The following is a 26746-nucleotide window of genomic DNA, read 5'->3' on the forward strand; positions in this document are numbered from 1 at the left end:
CATACCAAGAGCTAGGGGCACCAAATTAAAGTTCTTTTTAATCAAAAATCTTCATGAAGTTTAATCAAATCATTAAATTCATAAGTTCATTTCTCATTTTGGTGACAAAATGCAAGTCCCTTCAAGAGTACTAATTGCACCAACTATGTCCTGAGAAATGCTAGACCAAGGGATAACTAATCTCTAACAGTATTTTGGTTAGAGCTGACTTTAGATTGGGCTCATTCAAGTTCACCAGAGCATAGAAGACCCAACGCTCAAGGGAGAGCTTGCACCTCCACTCCCCTAGTGAGGGGCTGAATGGAGAGCAGCATACTTGTTTATAGAAAGTTTAGGCCCTACCAAATGGATTTGTGCTTATGGGCCACAGAAACTCACTAGGATCACATTTCTTTTAAATAAACTAGCTTTTTTCATTAATTAAGCAAGTTTTGGAGCTGTTTAAGTAAAGCTAATGCATTTTTAGCTCAACACCCCCTCTAAAGCCCAACAACGGTGCCACGAGAAAGATCTTTTATCCCAAGGCGTCCCACCCCAAAGTAGCCAAAGCATTGGACAAAGGGTGCGCGCGGCTGCCCAGTGGCCTACTAAGACTACAAAGGCGATGGTTATCTTACCAAGGAAGCCCAAGTGATCACCCCAGAGAGGACAGAGCATCGGACAAAGAGTGCTTGTCGGCCACCCAGTGGCCTACCAAGCCCTACAAAGACGGATGGAATTAGCGATGGACTGTTTTGTTTTTTTTTTTAATTTAAATTTGATAGATTTAGCATTAAGTGTGGGGTTTAAATCAGTTTTCATTCTATTTAGTATTCATGCCCCAAACGAGAGAATGATAAAGTATCGTCAGATCCAAGATCTTAACAAAACAAGCATACTCTCCCTACCATTACTCAGTGTTAGTGAAAAAAAATAAGGCTAAGGTGTAGAGATAGCAAATATATGAAGCAAGCAAGCAAGCTAAGGAAAAATTGCCTTGGAGACTACCATGGGCAATGCCACGAATATGAATATGATGGATCCAGAGTCGATCACTCGAAAAGACCGAAAAAGAATAAATGCGCACAAATGCATGTTTACATGAACACAATGCCAATGCATAGGGTAATGTAAAGGGTGATGCAAGATATCATGCTCACGCAAGATGCAATGCAACAATGCCACTTGGACAGTGCCCTCGCAAGGTAATTGTTCACTTGCCCAAGCATCCTTTTCCATTCATGTCATCCTAATAGTGCGGATGAAGTTACAAATGTCCATAATACAACACAAAAGGATAAATGAATGAATATCTTAAAAAATGTAAGCACCATCACTATCACTATCAAGAGAAGTAGCCACTCCCTCACAAACGAGAAGGAAAAGCAAGAGGCAAGCACCCTCTCCCCGTCAAGCTAAAGAAGTAGGGGAGGGTGTACCCCACACCGATCCTGGATAACAAGTGTTGAAAAATCGATTAGTTGACCGCTTTGGTCAAAATATCTGCAAAATTGTCGGAGGTGGGCACAAACTCTAGACAGATAGTACTTAGCTCAACCTGCTCTCTGGAAAAATGAAAGTGAACTCCCACATGCCGCGTCCGTGGTGTAATGATCGAGATGCCCACAAGGGCAATGGCACTCTGGTTATCGCAATAGACAACGATGAAAGAGTCGCATGGAAAATGAAGTGCCACCAATAAACTCCTCAGGTAGATGGCCTCGGTGGTGTCATTGAAGAGAGTCTGGTACTCAGCCTCGGCCATGGAAGCCGCCACTGTCTGCTGCTTATAGCTTGACCAAGAAATGAGAGCCTTGCCCAAGGTAAAGAGATAGCTGCCATGGGAGCATCGGGTATTGGGATTTCCTGCCCAATCAGAATCAGTACCTCTACAAACATAAACCAGAACCATATGTCAGGCCATAAGAATAAGTACACTGTAAATAACGCAGCACACGAAGACATACAATCCAATGTGACATCCTAGATGCTGTGAAATACTGACTGAGTATGCTAACTGAGTAAGCTAAATCTGACCTAGTATGAATTAACCAAAGAAGTTTTCCTACAACAGAGCAATACGTATGTGCATTGAAGGTCTGTCCTAGGGTATCCTTCTACATAGACAGTAGGATCAAGAGACGTGGCCACTAGTCGTGTCTGATCCGAAGTGTGTTGTTCCACTAGCTGAAGTGCGTACTTCTCCTATGACACAAAAATGCATCTCCCAAAACAAACTACTTCCATTCCCAAAAAATAAGACAACAAACCAAGGTTTGTCATCTCAAAAGTAGCACTAAGCTTTGCCTTGATCTTTGCTAGAGCAGCAGAATCTGAGCCTGTGATGAGTAAGTCGTCAACGTATAGCAGGATATAGCTAACCCCCTCTACAATAGATTGAACATATAAGTTCGGGTCATAAGGGGTAGAATGGCATCCATGACTCCATAAGAACTCATTCATTCTATGGAACCAAGACCGCGGCGCTTGCTTCAGCCCATAAAGAGCTTTCTGCAAGCGGAATACTGTATCCCTCAAGGTCTCTAAAGGAAAGCTCGATGGCTACTCCTCATAGACTTCCTCCTCCAAACAACCATTCAGGAAGGCACTCTTGATATCCATCTGATATATTGGCCAACTGTGGTGAGCAGCTAGTACGAGAAGCAATCGGAAAGATGTCAGCCGCACGGTAGGAGCAAAGGTCTCTTCATAATCAATACCATCCTTCTGTCGAAACCCTTGCATGACAAGGCGATCCTTGTACTTATCTAAAGTCCCATCAGCTTTTACCTTGGTCTTGAAAATCCACTTGGTCCCAATTACTTTCTTATGACTTGGACGATCCACCAATGTCCAAGTCTCATTTCAATCAATACTCTCTAGCTCCTTCTTCATGGCCTTTCGCCGTTGAGGGTGCTGAATCCCTGAATCCCGCATGGTCTACTGGTACCAACGAGGTAACGCGCCTCTCAGAGGGAGCCTAGGAGATGATGAATCTGCAGGAATGACAAGAGCGGAAAGTAGACCAAGCTCAATTAGGTTGTGCCTCACTGCCAACAATCACTAAACTAGTCTAAGGATCAAGGATCTCGACTGCGGTCGCTATAAAGAAAATTGCTCGCCCCAACCGGCAAAGCTGCTGAACAGATAACAAGTTCACCCCAAGCTAGAGGACATGGTATACATTGTCCAGCAAAGCCAAATCCAGACCCTTGTTAGTAGCAAAACAAACGCTATCTTGAGCCTAAATCTTGACCGAGGAGTTGTTTCCTACATGGACCCGCCTGAAGATATTCTCTATTGGAGTCATGTGATGTGTAGCTCCATTGTCCACAATCCAAACAGGAGTTGAAGTGCTCGGCTATAACGAGTAGGCCTTTGCAGTTACCTTGTCGGAAGGCAACTCACAGATGTGGACGAGAGTCATATCTGATGTCTCTATGGAGACAATGTGGGCCTCTACAAAGCAGTCAAACAATCTCTCTGAAGTTGAGAATGTTGTCGACTGAGATGGCTGAGCCGTGGCAATATGAGTCTAACCTTTAAACTGCCCCTTGCTATCACCCTACCTCCCTTGTTGGGGGTTGCCCGACTGAAATAAGGGTCTGAGACTTAGATTTGGGTGATATGCCTCTCGCCTTTGAGTGACACTCGTCGTCAAAATGACCAACCTTTTAACAATGTTGACAATACCTATTTTTTAGGTACATTCTGTCACACTTGTTTGAGTTGTGACTAGGAGTTTCCTTGTGATTCCCCGAATTGATTTTGTTTTGGATTTTGAGTGGAGGTTTGATTTTGTTTGCCCTTTCCTTGTTGCCCCTTCTAAGAATAAGCAACCAGAGTCCCCTCTAAGGAAGAGTTCATATGAAATTGATCAAACAAGCGTGCCTCACGCAACAACTGACACTCAAATTCGTAAAAAGTAGGCATGGTAGGCTTTGAAACTATACCTTCCACAAAATTGAAGTATTTCATGGGGAGTTTCTTCAAAAACAATGTGACTTGATCGTCAAAGGACTTGAAAGTCCCCATAGTGAAAAATTCGGTAATAAGTCGCCGATACTCAGTCAACTTGACTTTAAGTCATTCCCATCAATGATTTTAAAGAGTTGGAGCTCATGGTCAAGATTGATACAGCACGTCCTATCCTAAGCCACATAGCGGTAAGTCAAGTGTGCCCATCGCTCTAACGCTAAGTCAAAATGCTGAAGTTGAGAATGAAACTCAAGCAACATGCCCTACATCAGCTCAACAATAACGAAGGCATTCCTAGTTTTCCATGAGTGGAAAACCTCATATGGAGCAAGTGCAAGATCGGGTTGGGATTCCAACTCCGTTTCAACTCCTGCACAAGATCCCATAGGTTCTGGGAGTCAAGGACATGTCTCATCAAGATTGAAAGTGATAAAGTTTGACCCGTTAAAACGAGTCTTATCATTGAAAGCATGCTTGGCAGAAGATGAGGTGGAACCATGCGGTGTCAAGAAAGTGAAATAAGATAAAGGTGGATGGTAAGATGGTGACGGTGAGTGTGTCTGATAGAAAGAATGAGGGGAAAAAAATGGGTAGGCAAAAATAGGTTGGGAGTGTCTAGTGAGTTCCAATTGATGCGGAAACACTAAAACATGAATGTTTCCATAAGGTGCTGATGGAAGTGGAGGCACTGGGACACGAAAGCCCTGTCCAAAGCTTGGCTGGGGCATAACAGAATGACCAGAAAGTCCACTAGGTAAAGCTATAGAGGCAAGCTATGGAACCAATTGATCCACACTTGAGAGAGATTGGGGAGGATACCTAGGCTCCAATGATCCGGAAAGTGTGTGAGAAGAAGGTGCAACACCACTCGACTAAGGAAAGGATGAGAGCCTAAAGGCGGTGCCTATGTTTCCATAACCCCTCGGTGCGGTGTGATGTGCAACATGAGGTGTTTGATAGGGAAATGTAAATGGTGTAAAAAGGAAGTGGAGAAGCAGCGGAAAAATGTGGTGCGATGGGAGGGTTTTGAATTTGTGGGATGAAAGATGCTGATGCATTTTGTTCATTTTTATCATTTAATGATTGAAAATGAAATAATGATTATGATGATGCACCATGCAATGTAGAAATAGAAACACCAAATTCATTCTAATTTTGAGAAGTAAATTGAAAAGAAGAAAGAATTGAAGAAGAGATACCTAGCTTTTTCTTATAATCCCCAAGACGTGTGTTAACATACAAGAATTGGTTCTCAGGAGAACCTTTTCCGTAGTCAACTGATTGTACTCTATCTTCCTCATGATTTCTACCAGTATATTGCAAAGCAGAAGAGATAAAAGATAAAGGAACAAAAGACGAATCTAAAGTACCTTGCAATGGAGTAGTCGGAATAAGATGAAAGAATGAAACATACTCCGGATCTTTCTCCAACAAGGAGGCCCATCCCTAAGAAAGGTCTTGACGGCTCTACAATATCATCAAATTTATGCGCAACATCTGAAGAGAGAAATTCATGCATACCTTCATTGAGTAGCTTCTCCTGAAAGGCAATCCTTTGATCGAGCTCCTCAATCTTTTTTGGTCCAAAGTCCATGATCACATGATATTCTTCAGTGGAAAGCTTGTATAGCCTTTCTTCCGTGTTGTCATAAGTGTCTTTCACCATGTCGGAACTTTGTGGGGCAAGCTGTTTTGCCTACTCTCGCTTGATTCTCAACATAGGTTGTTCTGGAGATTACATTGCTATTAATGTGTTCAAAGTTATTTGAACCTACAGTTGTTCTTGCTTCTTGCGGAGAGCTTTCAAATCAAAGGCCTAGGTTTCTCAAAGAGTACCAGGCTTTGATACCATGTAAAGAAATACTCTGACATAAAAACACAAATAACAATCGCACGGCAAAGCACAGACTGATAAAAGAACACAGTTAGGATTAGGGTAACTCAAAGACAATGAACACAGAAAATAACTGCTGAATATACAATGCTCATGCAACAAACACACTATACAGTGAATGACTACTAAACCTCAAACTCCTGCATCTCAAGGCTCAAGGTAGGGGTAATGAGCTGGAGAGTGTGTCGTACTCCGAGCGGATTCCAGATCGCAGCAAGGCAGCCTCTAGATATCAAACGCCAGCAAACCTAGCAATGAGAAGCTGAATCTGATGCAGATGGCAGTGAGGAGAGAGAATATACAGTAAATGCAAGCTGATGAGAGAGAAAATTGCCAAACTCAAGAAGCACATATTGGGTGACAGTAGAGGAGAGAGAAAATCTGTCAAATGCAGGGCAAGACTGCCTGGTGACAGCCTACAACAGCAAACGCATGGGATGTGATGACGTGGCAAGCTGTACAGCAGCAGGTCTGTGCAGGAACAACAGCCGCCTGGCTGAGATCAACTTCAAACTACGTGAAGAGGGTTGGAAAACAAGTGTCAACTAATGTAGACAGCAATGGACAACTTCGACTGAGATGTTCTCCGCGAATGGGGTGTGGGCAGCAAGCTGAAACACCTGAAATCTGCAAAAACAACATTGGGGGCTGAATGGAGGGCAGCATACTTATTCATAGAAAGTTTGGGCCCTCCCAAGTGGGTTTGTGCTTATGGGACACAGAAACTCTTTGGGATCAAGTTTCTTTTAAATAAACTAGGTTTCTTCATTGATTAAGCAAGTTTTGGGGCTATTTAAGTAAAGCTAATGCATTTTTAGCTCAACAAGGCCATCTTGTGGGCTATGTATTGATGCCCTTTGATCCATGACCCGGGCTTCCTAGGCATTTTTTATTATAAAAGGATGCTTTGTGTCTCATTAGCACATAAGTGTGGCATTATTCAATGTGATCGCCTTAAGCATTATACTCTCTCAAACTCATTAATACGCTGCTGCTCATTTGTGATCGAGCATCATCATGCATCAATTAATTATTTCATTCTCATTCATTTTCTATTAAATTAATCTCACAATTGCTCCATGCTTGGGCCAACAATGGTATCAAAGCCACTTGCTTGCTTCGTCGTCGCTCGCGATAATCTCCGATGCAGCCATCACCATTGAGCACCACACCTTAGCCAGCTGCCACTCAAAGCCATTGCCATCGAGCCGGCTTCCATCAACCCCCGTCAACGGTTGGACGCCATTGTTTTGACCATTGTCGCCACCACTTGGTCTTATCTTTAACACACTAGGTCTGTTGGTCCTCATCTCTGACTCCATCGACAACAAGAAGCTTCGCTTCACCATCGCTGCTATGTCTGCCACCCGTAGCGCCTTGCTCTACAATGCTCCCATGTGTTGATACGCGTTCCTACCCATTGGGTTAACAATTTGCTCACTTCGCCTGCTAGGCAATTCCTACAGCAATGACTCACCTGTTGTCAACAATGGTGTTGTTGACCACTGTCCTGCAGGTTGACACAATACCCCACCTAAAGCATTGCCTAGACCTACCAAGTTGCCCTTGTTATCAACCTACCGCATCGCCATCGATGCCATGCCACCACCTAACCCAACCGCCGCTGAAGCACCACCCTTGTCACCTTTGATCTACCGCCTTTAACATCATCTATCCCCCACCACCAATTGCCACATCTCCACTTCATTAGCTAACCTACCACTTTAGTCGATAATCATGACACCTTGTACCCAATCACCTAACAAACATTTTTTTCTTGGCGTCATGTTATCACAACAAATCAGCCGACCTGTCATCTCTCTATTGATAGCATCAACATCAAAATCCTTTTTTTAAAACAATTTTTATTCTTTTAATCTTTCAACCAGCAAGCCCCAATTCTCACGTGTTGCCCTACCTAAGCACCAATTATATCAAAATTTGGGACTTTTCTTCAATTCAAGGGATTCATCATCAAATTGCATATTTTCAATGCTCATCTTCATCAAATTTGAGGATTTTGCTGCACACCTCTAATTTTCCTCCAATTTCACCGCCAAATTTGGGGCTTTTCAAGAATTTGGAATTCTTCATCATTAACATTGAGGCTCAAATTCATCATGGGCAACATTTGGTATCATTTAGGGTAAACATTTCACACAAATTGTCAAAATTCACTTCAATTTCTCAATAAAATTTGGGGCTTTTTATCATTCGAGCTTAATTTTACCCCAATTTCTTTCAGAATTTGGGGCTTTTCCAAAATTCATCAAATTTCATCAAAATCAAGGCCCGCTTCAGCTTGAGGCATGGCATTTGGCACCAATTGGGTAATAATTTTATCCGATTTCTTTAATTTCTCTTCAATTTTCGAGCAACTTTTGGCGCTTTTGCCCAATTTTCCTTCTTCGGCATACATTTCGCCCCTCCTAATATTGTCTTCGTGTTTCTTCTTCATTGGGCTGCTAAAATTTGGGGCTTTTGCTTCAAATCATCTCCTTTGGCTACTACGCATTGAAAACATCCTTTATATGACTATTCATGCCTATCTCCATCAAGATTGAAGACAAATTTATTATTTTGATGTATTATTGGGCGAATTTTAATTATATTCTGCTTCTGTTCGCATTATTGGAGCACTTTCAGCCATTAATCTCTGATTTCAGCATATTGCTGATTGCAGCCTGATCCCCTAATATTTTATTCCTGAAAATAATTATTTTTTGCATTTTTTTCTCTCCCCTCGGTAGAAAAACAACAAGAAAAAATTATTCTTCATGTTATTCGACTTCATTGAGGCAAGCAGAATCTCTTCTATCAGTGGCTTATTATTATTTGGGCATCTATTTTCTCTCTCTTCACTTGGAAAATATCATTTTATTACTAATTTCCACTCATGGCCAGCAATAATAATGATTTGTTGGGCATGCTTAGCCGCAACAACAAGCTCGACGGCACCAACTACCCAATGAGGGCATACATGATGCAACATGTTCTTGTCCCAAAGAATCTATGGCATATTGTGAATGGCACCAAGCAAAGGCTGGCTTCTCCAACACTTGCACAACCTCCTACTTCCACATCACTAGATGTCTCTCATGATGCCAAATCATCTTCCTCTTCCACAACGCCTTCCACTCAAGATCAAACTCGATGGGATGGCCGTGACACCCAAGCGCATGCCCTAATTGCTTTATCTGCATGGGAGAAGAAGAAGGAGTCCAGTCTTCCCCTCACACATGAGACCGCAAACTATTCTCAATTCAAGGATTATACTTTTTTCATCCAATGTCAATATAATCCTTCTATTGATGATGCTTGTTTTTCTATTACTAATGTGGCTTCTACTTGGGATTTCAACAATGGCACATCTAAGTACATTCCCTCTGGCAAAACATTATTTTCATCTCTCTGCAATGTACCTAAGGGAGATATGGTCATGTGTGCTAACAATGCCTCTTATGCAGTTAAAGGCATTGGATATGTGCAAGTTGTCTCTGTCTTGGGCACCCCTTTGACATTGAATAATGTTCTCTATGTGCTGGGCATCAAGAAGAATCTTATTTCCATTTAAACCATTGCAACTTCAAGGTTTCATGTCATTTTCATGGCCCCCAATATGCAATATATGATGATCAAGTTTCTTCTTCCATTGTCTTGACAAGCACCCTCATTAAAGATCTCTATTGAATTGATACTTATGATTATCAAAGGCTTGGCCACATTAACTATAGAGCATTGATGAAGCTCCAATCAAAGGATATGGTCAAAGATCTTCCAAAACTTCACTTGCCATCAAGTTACATTTGTGAAGGTTGTTTACTTGGTAAGATGCATTGATTCTCCTTTCCTAAGGATTCTCATGTTCATTCGCTATCTATTTTGCATCTCCTTCACAATGATGTTTGTGGTCCTAATCCATTGGTGGATTTCTATATTTTATCACATCCATTGATGACAAATCTCGACTTACTTGAAATTATGGGCTAAAATCTAAGTCTAAAGACTTCTCTTGTTTCAAGACTTTTATTGCCATGGTTGAAAACCAAAGTGGCTTTCGCATCCAGACCCTTCGCACAGACAGGGGGGTGAATATCTTTCTGAACAATTTTCAGAGCATCTTGCATCTCGATTCTCAAGGTATTCATCATCAATGCACCATTCCTTACTCCCCACAACAAAATGGAGTAGCGGAACAAAAGAATAGGTCACTCATGGAGATGGCAAGATGCATGCTAAAGAGTAAGAATTTGCCTAATTCTTTTTGGTTCAATACTATTCTATGTGCCACTTATGTTTTGAACAGGTATCCCACAAGAGCTTTACGCACCATCACTCCTTATAAGGCATGGACTAACTCCAAGCCTTCTCTCTCTCATATGAGGATTTTTGGATCATTGACATATGCTCATGTGCCTTCTCAGAAAAGGCATAAGCTAGATGATAAAGCTGTTCCATGCATATTTATTGGATATAGTACTAAAAGCAAAGGGTACCACCTTAATCAACCCTCTACAAGCAAGGTTATTATCTCAGAAAAGGCATAAGCTAGATGATAAGGCTGTTCCATGCATATTTATTGGATATACAACAAAAAGCAAAGGGTACTGCCTTAATCAACCCTCTACAAGCAAGGTAATTGTCAGCACACATGTTATCTTCACTGAAAATGCTTCTCACCCTTGCTAAACTGTCAATAACAGCCTATTATTGATGCTTCAAGCATCTTTGATAGCCTACTACCACTTTTCCATAATGGTTCCATGGCTGATCCTTCTTCTCAAGCTTCATTTCCACCACCTACAAATATATTACAGCAGTCTATTCAGCCTGATTTACAGTCACAACAGCATTATGATATCTTGTCCAATAAGCAGCCCCCTATATATGATCACTTGGAGCGCATAAGGGCTGAAATTCAGCATCCTAAAGTAGTCCCTCGCTAGCTGCTAGACACTCTTTGGGACAGCAAGCAGCCTCTTCCTTTGGCTGCCCGCACCCGGGCCTCCGCTCATAAGGAACAAGTTAATCTTCTTGAATGTGCATTGGTGGCTACAGCATGCAATAAAGAACCTCTATGTTATAAAGATACTTTTTCAAATGATCATTGGGTGGAAGCAATGAAGGCAAAGATTGATTCCATCAATCAAAATGACACTTGGGAGCTGTGTGACTTGCCTCACGGTAAGCGTGCAATAGGTACCAAATGGATTTATAAAATTAAAAGAAAGTCAAATGGTTCTATTGACACATACAAAGCCCGCCTTGTTGCCAAGGGCTATGCCCAATAACAAGGAATTGACTTTGAGGAAACTTTTGCCCCTACCTCTCACATTACTACCATCACTACCATCAAGAGTATTATTGCCCTTGCTGCCCACTTTCATTGGAAAGTGCATCAGCTGGACATCAAGATGGCATTTCTCCATGGATATCTCACTGAAGAGGTATATGTTTCTCAATCTCAAGGACTTGTAGTTAAAGGCTCTAAGCACAAAGTCTATCGTCTCAAGAAGGCTTTGTATGGTTTGAAGCAAGCTTCACGGACTTGGTATACCTGCATACATTCTCATTTATTGCATCTTGGATTTTAGAATAGCCCTACTGAGGCTACTCTTTACATTTGACATCAAGGATCTGCTCTTATTATTCCTGTGCTTTATCTTGATGACATGCTTGTCACGAGGACTAATGCAGGTCAAATTGTAAGATTTAAGGCTGATTTGCAACAAACCTTTGCAATGACAGATCTTGGTCTACTTCACTATTATTCGAGCATCCAATTTGCAATCATTGAGGGGTGCATTATCATGACACGGTCCAAGTATATTGGACAACTTCAACGCTTTCAATCTGAGGATTGCAAGCCCATGTCTACTCCCTTGGAGCCTGGCTTCAATTTCACTTCTAATGATAGTAGCAAATCCTTTGATACTACTTTATATCAACATGCTATTGGATGCTTGATTTATCTATGCCATACAAGGCTTAATCTTCAATTTGTTGTCTCCAAATTGAGCAGATTCATGCACAACCCTTCAGTACTTCATTAGCAGGTAGTGAAGCGTGTCTTTTGGTATCTTAAAGGCACCTAGGATCTTGGCCTTTTCTAAAAGGCTAACTCTTTACTCTCTTTGCATGGATATTCTGATAGTGATCGAGTTGGATGTTCATATTCTCGTGTCTCTCACAGTGACAACTGATTCTTCTTGGGTATATCTCTTGTTTCTTGGTCCAATAAGAAACAAACTACAATTGCGCTAAAGAAGATGGAGATGTTAGAAAGACAAATATTTCTCAATATGAGTTCATTACCAAACTACTTCTCTTGTTTGTACTTAGGTCTGGACTTAGTCTTCCTTCTTTGTCTACAAGGCTTTCTCTCTCATTATCTAACACCCTCATTGTCCACATGTGAATAAGGAGCTGGTACTTAAAACCAAATATCGTTCGTAAATTATGCCCAGTCAAGCAAAGAATCCTTAAGAAGCAAAGATCCCCTAATACTTTTGGCTTTGACAATTTGACTATCTCATTGGAAGATCCTTTGTTGGTTGCAGAAATGTTCAAGCTTTCCAACGACCCGATATTCATTACCTCCCCAAAGGGATCTCAATAATAAATAATAATGAACCCTGGACAATGTCCAACAATTAGATACAGACTAAGAAATGCAAAAATTGACCTAGAAATGCACATAGAAAGCCAACAATTGAAGGAAATGTACCTAAAACTGCCAAAGCTCCTATGTCTCCATTAGACTCTGACAAGAGCTCTCAACCAAGAGATGACAGACTGACATGACTAAAATAGGCAAGTTAACAAGACTAAGCATGTATAGAGCAACACAAATCTAAGGGAACAAGATCTAATGGAAAGTAGTCTAACAGAAATCCTACTTGGGAAAAGACTTTTGATATTGCTTGCCCCAAGAAAACTAGAGCGAAGTACTAAAACTTTGTACCGAGCATGTTGAAGAAAGTTAAAACTCAAGAGACCAAAGCATACATGCCACAACAACTTCAACTCTATTGAAGAATGAGTTGCCAAGACGGTGAGCTAGCAAAGCCCTCTCCTAATGTCCAATCAAAAGGGTATCTCTTGAAGATATTTCCTCCACCTAATCTCCTCTTATGTAAATATAACTCAAGTGTCATGCCAAGTGAGGCCATAGGTGAATAGAAGATTGAAGCCCAAGTCTGCTACATTCAGAACTTTTGTTGCAGCTCATGATTTTAATGGTCTAAAAGAGAAATAGTATCAATACCTTGAGTAATTAATTCATAAATTGTTGTCGATGGTGACTAAGCCCTTGCTATCATAGAGATTCTATATCTAATCACCTCTATAGGTCATACAACTCAATACACTGCTATTTGTGAGTCTAGGTTTCTCAAATGATGAGCTAGAGTAGTATCATCTACCTCGTAGAGAGGAATGAAGACTAACTCTATCATCATGCCTGATGCAATTTTAGAATCCTTCACTCCATTCTTCATCCCAAGTCGAATGAATGGTCTTTCCACAATGAGGTCACTCAAGGCAACTTTGGGACTTCTCAACATTACCATTGTCTTTATCTGTTTGTTCCTTCTTGAACCTCTTTCTTTTCTTTTGCATTTTTTGTTTCCTTAATGTGTCAACCACAAAGCCATGATTTACATATCTTAATCCACCTAATCATTTTACCATATGTCGCACATTTTGCTCGAGAACCATAAGCACTAACTCCTCCCAAGTGAGTGTTCCGAACAGAGTAGTGAGAAGTGTAAAAGATATTATAATTTAGAGATGCTAGATATGACAATAGGATCACAACCATAGCATCCAAAGTACCTTGTCTTCAAGAGATGCAAGCTCATCTGAAATTTTCTCCTTTGTGATGTGATCTTTCATAGACGAGAAACCTACAACAAAGAGCTCACATAGCCTCATCTTGATAGTCACCATGTATTATAAACGCCTCAAATAACGTAATATATTCAATAATTATAATATTTATTTATTTGTTTTCAAGACTTAATATTATAAAAAATTAATGTGTTAATTATTTTAAAATTTACAATTATGATAACATAAAAATAATGAATATTATAAAAAATTAATGTGTTAATTATTTTAAAAATTACAATTATGAAAACATAAAAATAATGGAGACAAGATTGAGGATTAAAAATGGGCAACCCTCCTATAGGAATCTATTTATGCTTGACTCAATCGAGTCCTTAAGCAAAGAGCTCTATCACAATCAACCAAAGAGTAAGAAGAAATTATTTTCACTCTCATAAGATCGTGTAAAGATATACATGTATACATATATCGCTTCTTATGCAATAAAAACAATTGATTTTTTTGCAAGATAACAATACAACGAGAAAAAATTAGTCTTCCCCATAAATGAATAGCAATACATCAATATGGCTTGCTTTTTTTCTTGAAATGGAAGAAAAGCTTAAAAGAAAAAACGGAGAGCTAGTGCAAAAAAAAGTACAAACAAGTGTCCAAGCACATTTGATAAGATGTGACAAATGAAACACTTAAAATCTTGTGTGACAAGTGTTCTAACACCTGTCTCTTCTCTATGGCTTTCCTTTTTAGAGTAAGTATTGTCAAGAATAAAAACAGCTAAACTTAGTAAGCACTCTAAAAACACAAAACTTATTACTTGTAAACCCTAAATGGACAATCCAGCTCCCTGTGTCAGGAGCCAAAATGCAGGCTAAACAGTGTGCCTAAAAACCATGATACGTAGTGAACCAACAGGTTGGAGAGCTGGTAGACAACCTCTTGGCTAGTGACCAAACAGCAACGTTTGTGTATCTAGAGCTTCTTATGATTCCTGTGTAAACCCAGAAACGGAACTCTGGCAAGCAAGCCCCAAAGGACAAACGAAAGTGAACTTGCTTACCCAGTCGCCTATGTTGCACTCATTGTTCTCGTCGTGAGCCATGAGCTTGGTTCTGCGCTGCACTTTCTTCTTGTACACCGGATGCTCCCAGAAATGGTAGGAAGCGACCACCACAGACTTCTGCATCTTGTTGGAGAGCACCATCCCGATGATGGGTTTCATGACTCCTGACTCCGATGCTCGACTGGCTAGCCCAGCTTGCACTCCCGCGAGCGAAAACCGGTCTAAATGCTGAAGCGTGTGCCCCGTTTCTTGAGCAATTCAAAGGTTTTGCAGGTCTCTTTTACTTAATGGTCATCATGCCCTTTAAGCCAAAAACGTCCATATGACTGTTAGCATTGCCACTTAAGGTAATTAATAATAATGCTCTTAAAAGGGTACATGGCATTATGCATAGTGAGCTTTTACCCAAAATTTACTCCTCTTAACTTGATAGGAGGCCTAAGTTTTTGGATCATGTGAGGTGCCCAAAGTTCAAGTGACAAAGTGAATTTGATTGTTTCAAACTAAAATTTGTGAAATTTATAAGCCTAAAACAATTTTGTCTTTCTTAAAGAGAGATTCGAGAGCAAAGATAGATTAACATGAGAGAGAGAGAGATTTTGAAAAAATAGATTTTTTATATATAATTTTACTTGTATTTTTCTATGTATATATATTTGTTTGTGTGTGTGTGTGTGTTCTCTCCTCTTCTAGTCTTTATCTCTCCTTTACTCGTATTTTCTTTCTCCTCAAGTCCATTTTCTTACAAATAGTATTAGAGCTATGTCTTTGATCCATTCCTTTTATTTCATCTCCATATCTCATTGCCAACACTAATTCAAGGAAATCCAAAAACAAAGCTAATACAACTCCATTGGTGTTACATTTTTTGCTAAAGGATCTTAGATAATTGACTGCGAACGTATTTGGAGTGGACGTGATCAAACATGGAGGGAGAAGGATACATAAGTTTAGTATGTTATGATCTATTTTGGGCCATTTTAGTGGTCATTTTGATGAAAGATGGCTAACTGAACTCCAAAGAGGCTTTACTGGTCTGTACCTTTGAGACTATGTTCTTTTTCCCTCTTCTCAAGCACTTCTCTCAAGCTTTCACGAAGTTTACAAGCTTCAATCTCTTCATCCTTCCATCCTTGACACTAATGAATGACACAAGAGCTTTCTATTTGCAAGAGATTGAGCATGATATTGAAGAGGTTTGTAGTGAGATTGATCAAGCATCCCATTGAGTTCATCAACATAATTTGTGCTAACTTTCAACATTTTCCTCCCCATTTTCTACAAGAATGACTCCCACAATTATTGTTCAAGCTCCAAGCATCAAAGTTAGTATTCTTTTGGCCTATTTTAATCTCCAATATTCTTCTTCATGCCATTCTTCACTACTTGAAACCCTAAAACTCAACAAGGTAGCCATGGATTCTTTCTTCAAGCTTCAAGATTCTTCGAGGAAGCTTCATTTCTTGGTCACATAACATCTATATATCAAATACACAAAAGAGGCTTCAAGATTTGAATGATTGAATGTCCCATTGCTCTAAGATTACAAGAGGTATCGAGATTTGGAGGAATCTTCTATTTCAGTCTCCATTCTTTGTGATCGATATATTTAAACTCAAGGAGAAGTGTTTAAAGGACATGACAAAGGAATCTACAAAGCTCCGTGCGAACTGGATTGATCTACATGAAGCATTTTTGCTCCTACAAGCTTCATTTGGCTTCATTACAATATGTATTCTTTAAGTAATCCCCATTAATCTCTCTTGATCTACTTGTTTAACTTATCCAATTATTCAAGAGAGAGATTTTAATACTTAGCTCTTGATTTAGGCCATTTGATTGTTAATCACTTAGATCATAATTTTAGAGCTTCATTGTATCAACAAGCTTCAATTTCTATTCCTATGATAAAACTCCATTTGCCAATAGGATCAATGATGCCTATATGGATTGATCTAGCTCTAATTGCCGTGCTTTCTTCTCTTATTTAAGCAATTGATAATAAGAGGGTACATAAGTGATTAGTGAAGATTGTTAAGTACACTCTTATCCTTCCCATTCTAATTTTCAATTCTATTTTCTTCCATTGAAAAGCTTTTTCATTTCTATTCATTCTATTACATTTTCATAGAATGCTTAACAATTATGCTCAAAGCAAGACTACTTTCACAATGAAAAAGGTGGATGTCAAGAAAGAGAGTAACATAAAAGAGAGATGACCTTCCCTCCCTTGCTCTTTAGGACCTTGAAGGGCACCTTGCAATTATTTAAAGCCCACGTAGGTCCCCTTGTCTTTCGCTTTATCCCTTACACAAGTACATTAGCATGGTGTATTTATCATGATTGAGTTTGGAACTCTAGAGGTCAAACAAGGGAGCTAACAAATCAAACAAGGCAATGGTGGATTGTTTCATTTAGACATAGAACACCAACTATTTTTCATTTGGTCTAAATATAGAGCTTAAGTGCTCTACTCAAAGAGGGTGTTGTTGGCTTCAAATGCACTAGAAATTTTTGTGACTAGAGTATTCTAATTCTAGTTGAAGCTATTTTAGTAGGACTACATTACTATGATAGGGAACAAGGAAAAAAGCAAGGCCCATGAGGAGTTAGTCAATCAAATGAGGGATAGCATATTGGAAAATAACCCTCAAACACCTTAAGAGGATGCTCATATTCAAGAGGAGATTGAAAATATCCTAAAGTAATTCATTAGAGTACATGTTTGGTGGACTTTAAATAATAATTAATTATAAAGCATAGTGAATTAGCATTTCAAACTATATCATGATGTATACTTATGTTAACCTTAGCATAAGAAAAAGTGAAAAAAGTGGAAAAGTGATGCTATGAGGCATATTTCACGGTGGATTCCGTGAGGTTTTACGGTGGATTCCGTAAACTTTGTTGACCGAGGCTCATACACAAAGTGGATTCTTTGTGCGAGAAGTTGATGGGGACGCCTATCCTTTTCGGGCGTTTCATTAATTTAGTGTGTATATGGGTGATTCCATATCGGGTGATTCCGCAAAATACATATTAAATTAATAAACGTTTATGAGTTTAGAGTGCGCACTCATGATAAATTAAGGTTAGGATTGATTTCTAACCAGTTGATTTATTTATGTAGCTGAAGACTGCTAGGTATTCACTTTTGTCGGTTTAATTGTATTATTTTACTAACGATTGTGAATGCTTCAGTTGATGTGTAGAGATAGCAGCAATGGCGGAGGAAAGCATTGGAGGATAGCGTGTATTCGAGTTATCACTTATATTTTGATAGGCGCATACCTTAGGCATGGCGCTTATATTTTGTCGCGCATATTTATTGAGGCGTTGGATATTTATTTATTATTTTGTATGTGCATGGACGCACGATTATGATATTTGTATTTGGACATTGTATTGGGTATGCCTGACTCTCTGGGCGCCCGCCCATTAGCTTTATTTCTATTTTGTGCTAAAGCAAACTCAAAAGCCAAAAGCGTGCTATTTTGTAATTTGGGCTATTATTTAAGCTTGAAGATGATTAATACATAAAATACATGCTTTGTGGAGCGCTCACACAAGGCATGGGGGGAGATTGCACCCAATTGGTCTCTTATTCATGTCATGCATGCTTTCTACCTTGAGTTTTGTGCAAAAAGTAGAGTTCTTTTGTTCTTGGGGACCTTCCGACATTCACTAGGCAAGCATATAGCATCCGATCTGCGCACCAGTGGTACCAGAGCGAAGCTGAGATCGAGAGCTTCCAATCGCTATCCATCTTGTGCGAAGGTGGAGCTCTTGGAATGATCGAGCTCTACGGTCAATCTCATCGCGAACGGTCGATACGGGTGGATTCCTGGCGGTCAAGAACCTCTGTTTACAGACTCTGATCGCGAAGGACCGGCCTGTAACGGCGGAGGACCACTCCTACATCCCCTTCTCCAATACGTTTTTCCACATTCAAACAGATAAGCCTCCATATCTTAAAAAGTTCAAGCTTGAGTTTAAAGCTTATAAAGCTTAATAAGAAGCTTATTAAGCTTTAAATTTTCAAAACAGCGGCAGGGCGGCCCTTCTCCGTGATTTCCGCACCAAAAAAACGCCCCCCCTAAAATTTGACGATTTCTGGCCACTAAGCTTTAAGCTTAGTTACCCAAGTCCTAAATCACATAAAGTTCCAAAGCTCTGCAAGTTTTGTAAGTCTGCAACTCTGCAAGTCCGGCAAGTAACCAGAAGTCAGAACTGACTTGTGCTCAAAACTCCCATAAGGATTATTCCTGCGCAGAAGCACTGAACTGCAAAGTTGTTCCTTGGAAGGCTCTGTTCGCATACGTAGATTTGCTGAACTAGTTTCAGCACGCGCAGAAGGTCAAATGCAGATTTTACAAAGATTTTAAATTTCGCAATTGCCAAAGATGAAGACCGTGAAAGCCAAACAAAAATATATAAGCCTTGTACACCCGATCTTGAGCTACGCTCATCCCGCTAACTGGATTTTGAGAGTATAAGGTCTTTTGAAAGTTTTGTAGGATGACGGAATAAAATATGAATGACTTAATGGTTGAAGGCGATCTTCCTGAACCTACGGTGGAACAAAAGTTGGATTTAATTATGATGCAGTTGGATGAAGAACGAAGAGCCCGGCAAGCATTACAAGCTTGATTGGCCAATTTACAAAGATCGACTATCGACAAAGAGGAACCACAATCCGAAGATCTTATTTGAGAACCATTAATACGACTCTCGAAGCTCAATCCATCCGCAAAGAAACAAAGATAAGTAAAAGAAGTTTCAAATTCCGTACTTTCAATGGTACTCGAGATGGACAAACTGTTCTTGCATTCATCAGTCAATTTGATGATTACTTTCATGAAGAGACATACGTTGAAAAAGATAAAATCAAGTGTGTCACTAATCATTTAGTGGATAGAGCATCTCTTTGGTGGACCGTGGTTCGTAAGAGTATAGATTGTCCCACTACCTGGGAGAATTTCAAGAAGAAGTTTATGCAGAATTTTCTTCCTCCACAATTCCATGAAAAAGCCATAAAGCAATGGGACCTTCTTCAGCAAAAAGATCCTGAGCCTATTTCTCAGTACATCGAACGCTTTTGGAATGCCTTACTCCACTTACGCATGCTTGAAGACGTACCTGAAGCGACTCATAAGCGCAAGTATATGTTTGGATTACTTGGGCATTACCACGCTAAAGTCAATATGTTTAAGCATGCAACTCTTGAATATCCAATTTCTTTAGCTCATGACACTGAAGACAAGATTCGAGGAAGAGACAAGCGTCCACAACAATTTCAAGCAAATGGTAACTATGGTTCTAAGCAATTCAATCCAAATTTTAGAAGATTCAATCAAAGTCAATTTCCTTCATCATCTTTCCGTAAGTCTTGGACAAAACCACCTGCTTTGCCATCAAATACCAATCAAAACCCTAAGCCATCTTCATAGCCAAATCCTAATATTCCTAGACTTCCTGCCATTGCAAACAATGTATCTAAAGCCAAACCTATAGTGTGTTACAAATGCCATCAACCTGGACATCCAGCAGAGCCAATTGCCAATCGAAGAAGCCACCTGTCCATATCAACTATCTTGGAGCAATGGAAGATGAAGAACATGAGGAAATACATGACTTTACGAAAGATAAGGACGACATTACTACTCCTTTGGATACTTTATCAGGTATGCCAACTCCACATTCTTTGCTGATAATGAAATGTTTAGTGCATGGAAAAGAAAAGATTATTTTGCATGATGATGGTAGTACACATGATTTTATTTCTGCAAAGTTAGTAAAAGAATTGAAATTACAAACTATTCCTACGCACTATCGCATTAAAGCAGCATTCTTAGGCACAAGGTATAATGAAACACAAGAGGTGCATGATCTAGAAATTCAAATTGGTGAATATACTGAAAGAAGGAATTTTCTAGTTGTACCATTAGAGTCCAGTGACATTATCTTAGGTATACCTTGGTGTCATCAGCATAATCCTGATATAAATTATTCCACGCATTCAATTAACATTCATTTTCAAGGAAAACACATTACATTGTATTGTATGCATGTATCTAGTTGTTTTCCACTGCTTACTCATACTCAAGCTAAACGTGCAGTACGCAAAAGTAGTAAATCTTATCTACTTTGGGTGAATGAATTGCAAGCTAAAGAAAAATATATGCACCCTAGGCATAAAGAATTCATTGCACAATTTAAAGATTGTTTTGCTGAAGATCTACCACTTAGATTACCTCCTCACGTCCTAAAGACCACAAAATAGATTTAATTCCTGGTACACAACCACCTTGTAAAGAACCATATAGGCATAACCAGATAGAGCAAAAATAAATTCAAAATCAAGTTGATGAATTATTAAATAGAGGATTGATTAGACCTAGTAGTTCTCCATTTGGTACACCTGTTTTAATGGTAAAGAAGAATAATAATACTTATTGTATGTGCATTGATTATTGTGCCCTAAATAAGATTACTGTAAAGAATAGATATCCAATTCCTAGGGTAGATGATCTTATGGATAAACTACAAGGTTCTGCCATATTTAGTAAAATAGATCTTAAATCTGGTTATCATCAGGTGAGATTAGATAAATCTGACATATTCAAGACTGCATTTAGAATACAATTTGGTCATTATGAATTTTTAGTGATGCCTTTTGGATTGACTAACGCACCTGCTACATTTAGTAGAATGATGATTCGCATATTTTTGAAATATCAGCATTGTGTTATAGTATTCTTTGATGATATATTGGTATTCAGTAAAAACGAGAAAGAGCATTATGAACATCTGTCTTTGGTTTTCAAGTTGTTGAAAGATAATCAATTGTATGCTAATCCGGAAAAGAGCGAGTTCTTTCAAACAGAAATTGAATATCTAGGTCATATTGTGTCATCAGAAGGTATTAAGGTTGACCTTAAGAAGATAGAAGCAATATTGAACTGGCCAATACCTAAAAATGTGTGTGAGTTACGTTCTTTTCTAGGTCTTGCTAGTTTTTACAGGAAATTTGTGCGAAATTTTTCATTACTTGCTTTACCTTTGACTAAACTTTTAAAGAAATGTATTGTTTATCATTGGTGTGATAATCAATAGAAATCTTTTGATTTATTGAAACATGCATTAACCCACGCTCCTGTATTACAACTACCTGATTTTAATAGACCATTCTTTTTAGTAGTTACTGATGCTAGCGGATCTGGAATAGGAGCCGTACTTATGCAAGATAATCATCCCATGGCCTATTCTAGTTGTAAACTGAAACCCTCCGAACTTAAATATTCCACATATGATAAAGAATTATTAGTTGTGGTACAAGCTTTAAGACAATGGAAACATTACTTAATGGGTTCTGAGTTTATGATTAAGACTTATCAACAAAGTATTAGACATTTACTTAGTCAACCTTAAATATCTGACCGACATATCAAATGGGTAGCTTTTATTCAGAGTTTTTATCCCCTTATCCAATATCAACCAGGTAAAGAAAATGTAGTGGCCAATGCATTAAGTAGAAGACCGACTATTCATAATATCTCTGTTATATCATTTGATTCTCTAACCCCTATGAAAGATACATATCATCAGGACATTACTTTTCAATCTGATTGGAATAAATTAGTTCGAAATAACTGGATTCCTATTGATTCACTTTCTTACAATGATAGATTCATGTTTTATGAAAAGAGATTATGTGTTACAGTTCCATTTAGATCTTTTGTTTTGAATGAGATTCATTGTCCTCCATATCAAGGTCATAGAGGTATCATATCTACTTTACGTACATTGACTGAAGATTTTTATTGGCCACATATGGACACTGATGTATCTAACTTTGTTTCTGAATGTTTGATTTGTCAGAGAGTTAAGAGACATCGTGGTAAACGGTATGGTTTACTTATGCCTTTATCTATTCCATCAAGACCATGGGAACAGATTTCTATGGGTTTTATTACTGGTTTACCTAATAGTAAAGCTAACCATGATATGATTTGGACTGTAGTAGACAGGTTTAGTAAACAAGCATATTTCATTCCATGTAAGAAAACTTTAACAGCATCTCAGGCAGCACAATTGTTTTTGAAAACTGTTTTCACTAATCATGGATTATCAAAAGTTATTATTTCTGACAGTGATTCTAGATTTTGTAACAACTTTTGGATTACTTTGTTTGCTAACCTAGGAACAAAGATTGATTTCTCATCTGCATTTCATCCTGAAACTAATGGACAAATAGAAGCCACTAATATTACTATTTTAGATCTTTTACATGCTTACACTATTTCTAAACCACAGACATGGGACACACATTTGCATTTACTGCAGTTCGCATATAACAATAAACCACACACAACTACAAAGAAAGCACCGTTTGAAGTGATTTATGGTTATAGATTGTCTACACCTGTTGCATATTTATCAAATAGAATTCAGAGTGCTGATGATATTGCTAATATGCACGCTACTATTTTTTATGAGGTTAAAGACATGATTGCCAAAGCCCAGCAATCATATACAAAACAAGCCAATAAGAAAAGACAGGCCATGAATTTCAAAGTTGATGACTATGTTTGATTGAGAATAGAAAAACGTAGATTACAAAGTGTAGATAAACACCCAGTTGTGAAATTAGCACCTAGATTCTATGGACCATTTAAGATCATTCACAAAATCAATGACAATGCATTCAAGTTAGAACTACCACCTCACTGGAAAATTCACAACACATTTCACATTAGTTTATTATGACCCTTTAGAGGCCAATTACTTGTACACCCTGTTTATGAAAACCCACCTTTGTTAGATGAAGAGACTGAAATACTTGAACCTGAAGCTATCATAGATACTGATTTCATGACCACTAGAACTGGACGTAGATATTCTAGATATTTGGTCAAGTTTAAAAACCATCCTGTTGAAGAGGCCCAATGGATGCATGCTAGAGACTTAAATGCTTTCCCCACTCTGTTAGCTCCACGTTGAGATAATAGCAATTGAGGATAATTGCTATCCCACCCCGGGGTTATGATGCCAAGAGGCATATTTCACGGTGGATTCCGTGCCACGGTGGATTCCGTGAGGTTTTACGGTGGATTCCGTAAACTTTGTTGACCGGGGCTCATACACAAAGTGAATTCTTTGTGCGAGAAGTTGATGGGGATGCTATCCTTTTCGGGCGTTTCATTAATTTAGTGTGTACATGGGCGATTCCATAGTGGGTGATTCCGCAAAATACATATTAAATTAATAAACGTTTATGAGTTTAGAGTGCGCACTCGTGATAAATTAATGTTAGGATTGATTTCTAACCAGTTGATTTATTTATGTAGCTGAAAACTGCTAGGTATTCACTTTTCTCGGTTTAATTGTATTATTTTACTAACGATTGTGAATGCTTCAGTTGATGTGTAGAGATAGCAGCAGTGGCGGAGGAAAGCATTGGAGGATAGCATGTATTCGAGTTATCACTTATATTTTGATAGGCGCATACCTTAGGCATGGCGCCTATGTTGCGCTTATTTATTGAGGCGTTGGATATTTATTTATTATTTTGTATGCGCATGGGCACATGATTATGATATTTGTATTTGGACATTGTATTGGGTATGCCTAACTCTCTAGGCGCCCGCCCATTAGCTTTATCTCTATTTTGTGCTAAAGCAAACTCAAAAGCCAAAAGTGTGCTATTTTGTAATTTGGGCTATTATTTGAGCTTGAAGATGATTAATACATAAAATACATGCTTTGTGGAGCGCTCACACAAGGCATGGGAGAAGATTGCACCCAATTGGTCTCTTGTTCATGTCGTGCATGCTTTCTACCTTGAGTTTTGTGCAAAAATGAGAGTTCTTTTGTTCTTGGGGACCTTCCGGCATTCACTATGCGAGCATACAGCATCCGATCTACGCACCAGTGGTATCAGAGGGTGGGATGCCAGGAGGCATCCCACCCTCTGATACCACTGGTGGGATGCCAGGAGGTATCAGAGAGTGGGATGCCAGGAGGCATCCCACAGTGGATTTCGTGCCACGGTGGATTCCGTAAACTTTGTTGACCGGGGCTCATACACAAAGTGGATTCTTTGTGCGAGAAGTTGATGGGGACGTCTATCCTTTTCGGGCGTTTCATTAATTTAGTGTGTACATGGGTGATTCCATAGCAGGCGATTCCGCAAAATACATATTAAATTAATAAACGTTTATGAGTTTAGAGTGCGCAGTCGTGATAAATTAAGATTAGGATTGATTTCTAACAAGTTGATTTATTTATGTAGCTGAAGAGTGCTAGGTATTCACTTTTGTCGGTTTAATTGTATTATTTTACTAACGATTATGAATGCTTCAGTTGATGTGTAGAGATAGCAGCAGTGGCGGAGGAAAGCATTGGAGGGTAGCGTGTATTCGAGTTATCACTTATATTTTGATAGGCGCATACCTTAGGCATGGCGCCTATATTTTGTCGCACCTATTTATTGAGGCATTGGATATTTATTTATTATTTTGTATGCCATGGGCGCACGATTATGATATTTGTATTTGGATATTATATTGGGTATGCCTAACTCTCTGGGCGCCCGCCCATTAGTTTTATTTCTATTTTGTGCTAAAGCAAACTCAAAATCCAAAAGCACGCTATTTTGTAATTTGGCTATTATTTGAGCTTGAAGATGATTAATACATAAAATACATGCTTTGTGGAGCGCTCACACAAGGCATGGGGGGAGATTGCACCCAATTGGTCTCTTGTTCATGTCATGCATGCTTTCTACCTTGAGTTTTGTGCAAAAAGTGGAGTTCTATTGTTCTTGGGGACCTTCCGGCATTCAGTACGCGAGCATATAGCATCCGATTTGCGCACCAGCTCTGATACCACTGGTGCGCAGATCGGATGCTGTATGCTCGCGTACTGAATGCCGGAAGGTCCCCAAGAACAATAGAACTCTTGCCGTGGTTCTTGTTGAAGGTCCGGAGGAACTCCATGCGCTGACTACAGTCCACCACCTAGCCAACTTTCTCTACATATTTCAGTAAGTTGCATTGTTCCACAATGTGCTTTACGGCCTACTCCTCCATGGCTACATCCTCCAAATTCAAGACATGCCAGAACTTGAATTGATTGAAGGCCCTTGTCTCGACCAAGAGGTTATACTTTACCTGCTTTTCCTCGGAGAATGACAACTTACTAGTTTTTTCCTATTCTACCATTTCGATGCCTATCATGAAGCCACAACTTACTAGTAGTGTTCTTTGAAATAATTTCTTATAGAAAGACACATAGAAAATGGTTGTGTACTTATGGAAAATTAAAATGCTTAAGTACAAAAAGAGTATTTTCCTTCAAGCAATCCATGCATTCTAAAAATTGTTATGACACTTTTCCTTAATCCCAAGTTGTTTTTTATACATTCTTTTCTACTAGTCTGTTTTTATGTTCCATACCTCACCCCCTCCCCCCTGGGAAATGAGAAGAATCCTTTCTAGGATTTGAATGGTTAAGGGCATTCAACGCATGCTCACAATGCTTCACACTTTTGCATGAGCCAAGCGTAGAAGTTCAAGTAATACTCCATATTAGCATAGTAGTCTATATCGAAAGGTTGGATGCCTACATGAGTGATGTAGGTGAGGACATCCATTAGGAAATCACTAGAGTTTAATCTACTAGCAATGTGTAACTCCTCCTCTGTCAAAATGTGATCTAAGTAGGAGTGAGTCATGATGTGGTCTTCTAGAGGCCGATTGAGAATGGTAGTCAACACCCTATAGGAGGTTGGAACTATGTAAGTTGGGTTGTATTTTGAGGTCTTGATTGCATGTCTCTGCTCAGCATTGGTCATGATTTTGTAGCCCTCTTGCTCCCATTGAAGTTGGAGATCATACCATTTTCTCAAGAAAGAGGGTTTAAGGCCTACTGGAGGCTAGGGTTTTGACTAGACTCAATAGCTCAGCAAAGCTGACATCTGT

General features: G+C 39.2%; 1 protein-coding gene across 5 annotated transcripts in view; it reads right to left on the reverse strand.

The window, feature by feature from the left end:
- Nucleotides 1–15065, reverse strand: part of LOC148023231 (uncharacterized) — a 37206-nt gene extending 22141 nt beyond the window's left edge. Inside the window, exons 1-2 of one of the 5 annotated variants that reach the window (XR_015693626.1) lie at nt 14760–15064; nt 13688–13758 (exon numbers count right to left, since the gene is read on the reverse strand). Coding sequence is in view for 4 of the 5 variants with exons in the window: in XM_087696245.1 (XP_087552371.1) it covers nt 14760–14921 (162 nt within the window). In the remaining variant the exon portion in view is untranslated. Of the gene's footprint in view, nt 1–13687; nt 13759–14759 lie in introns of all 5 variants that reach the window. The other 4 variants (XM_087696248.1, XM_087696245.1, XM_087696244.1 and 1 more) reach the window with 4 other exon arrangements.
- Between the last annotated feature and the right edge of the window lie 11681 nt (nt 15066–26746).

The sequence above is a fragment of the Lygodium microphyllum genome, chromosome 16 (assembly GCF_053477565.2).
Source record: "Lygodium microphyllum isolate KBCC chromosome 16, Lygodium_microphyllum_v1.1.10, whole genome shotgun sequence".
Taxonomy (NCBI): domain Eukaryota; kingdom Viridiplantae; phylum Streptophyta; class Polypodiopsida; order Schizaeales; family Lygodiaceae; genus Lygodium; species Lygodium microphyllum.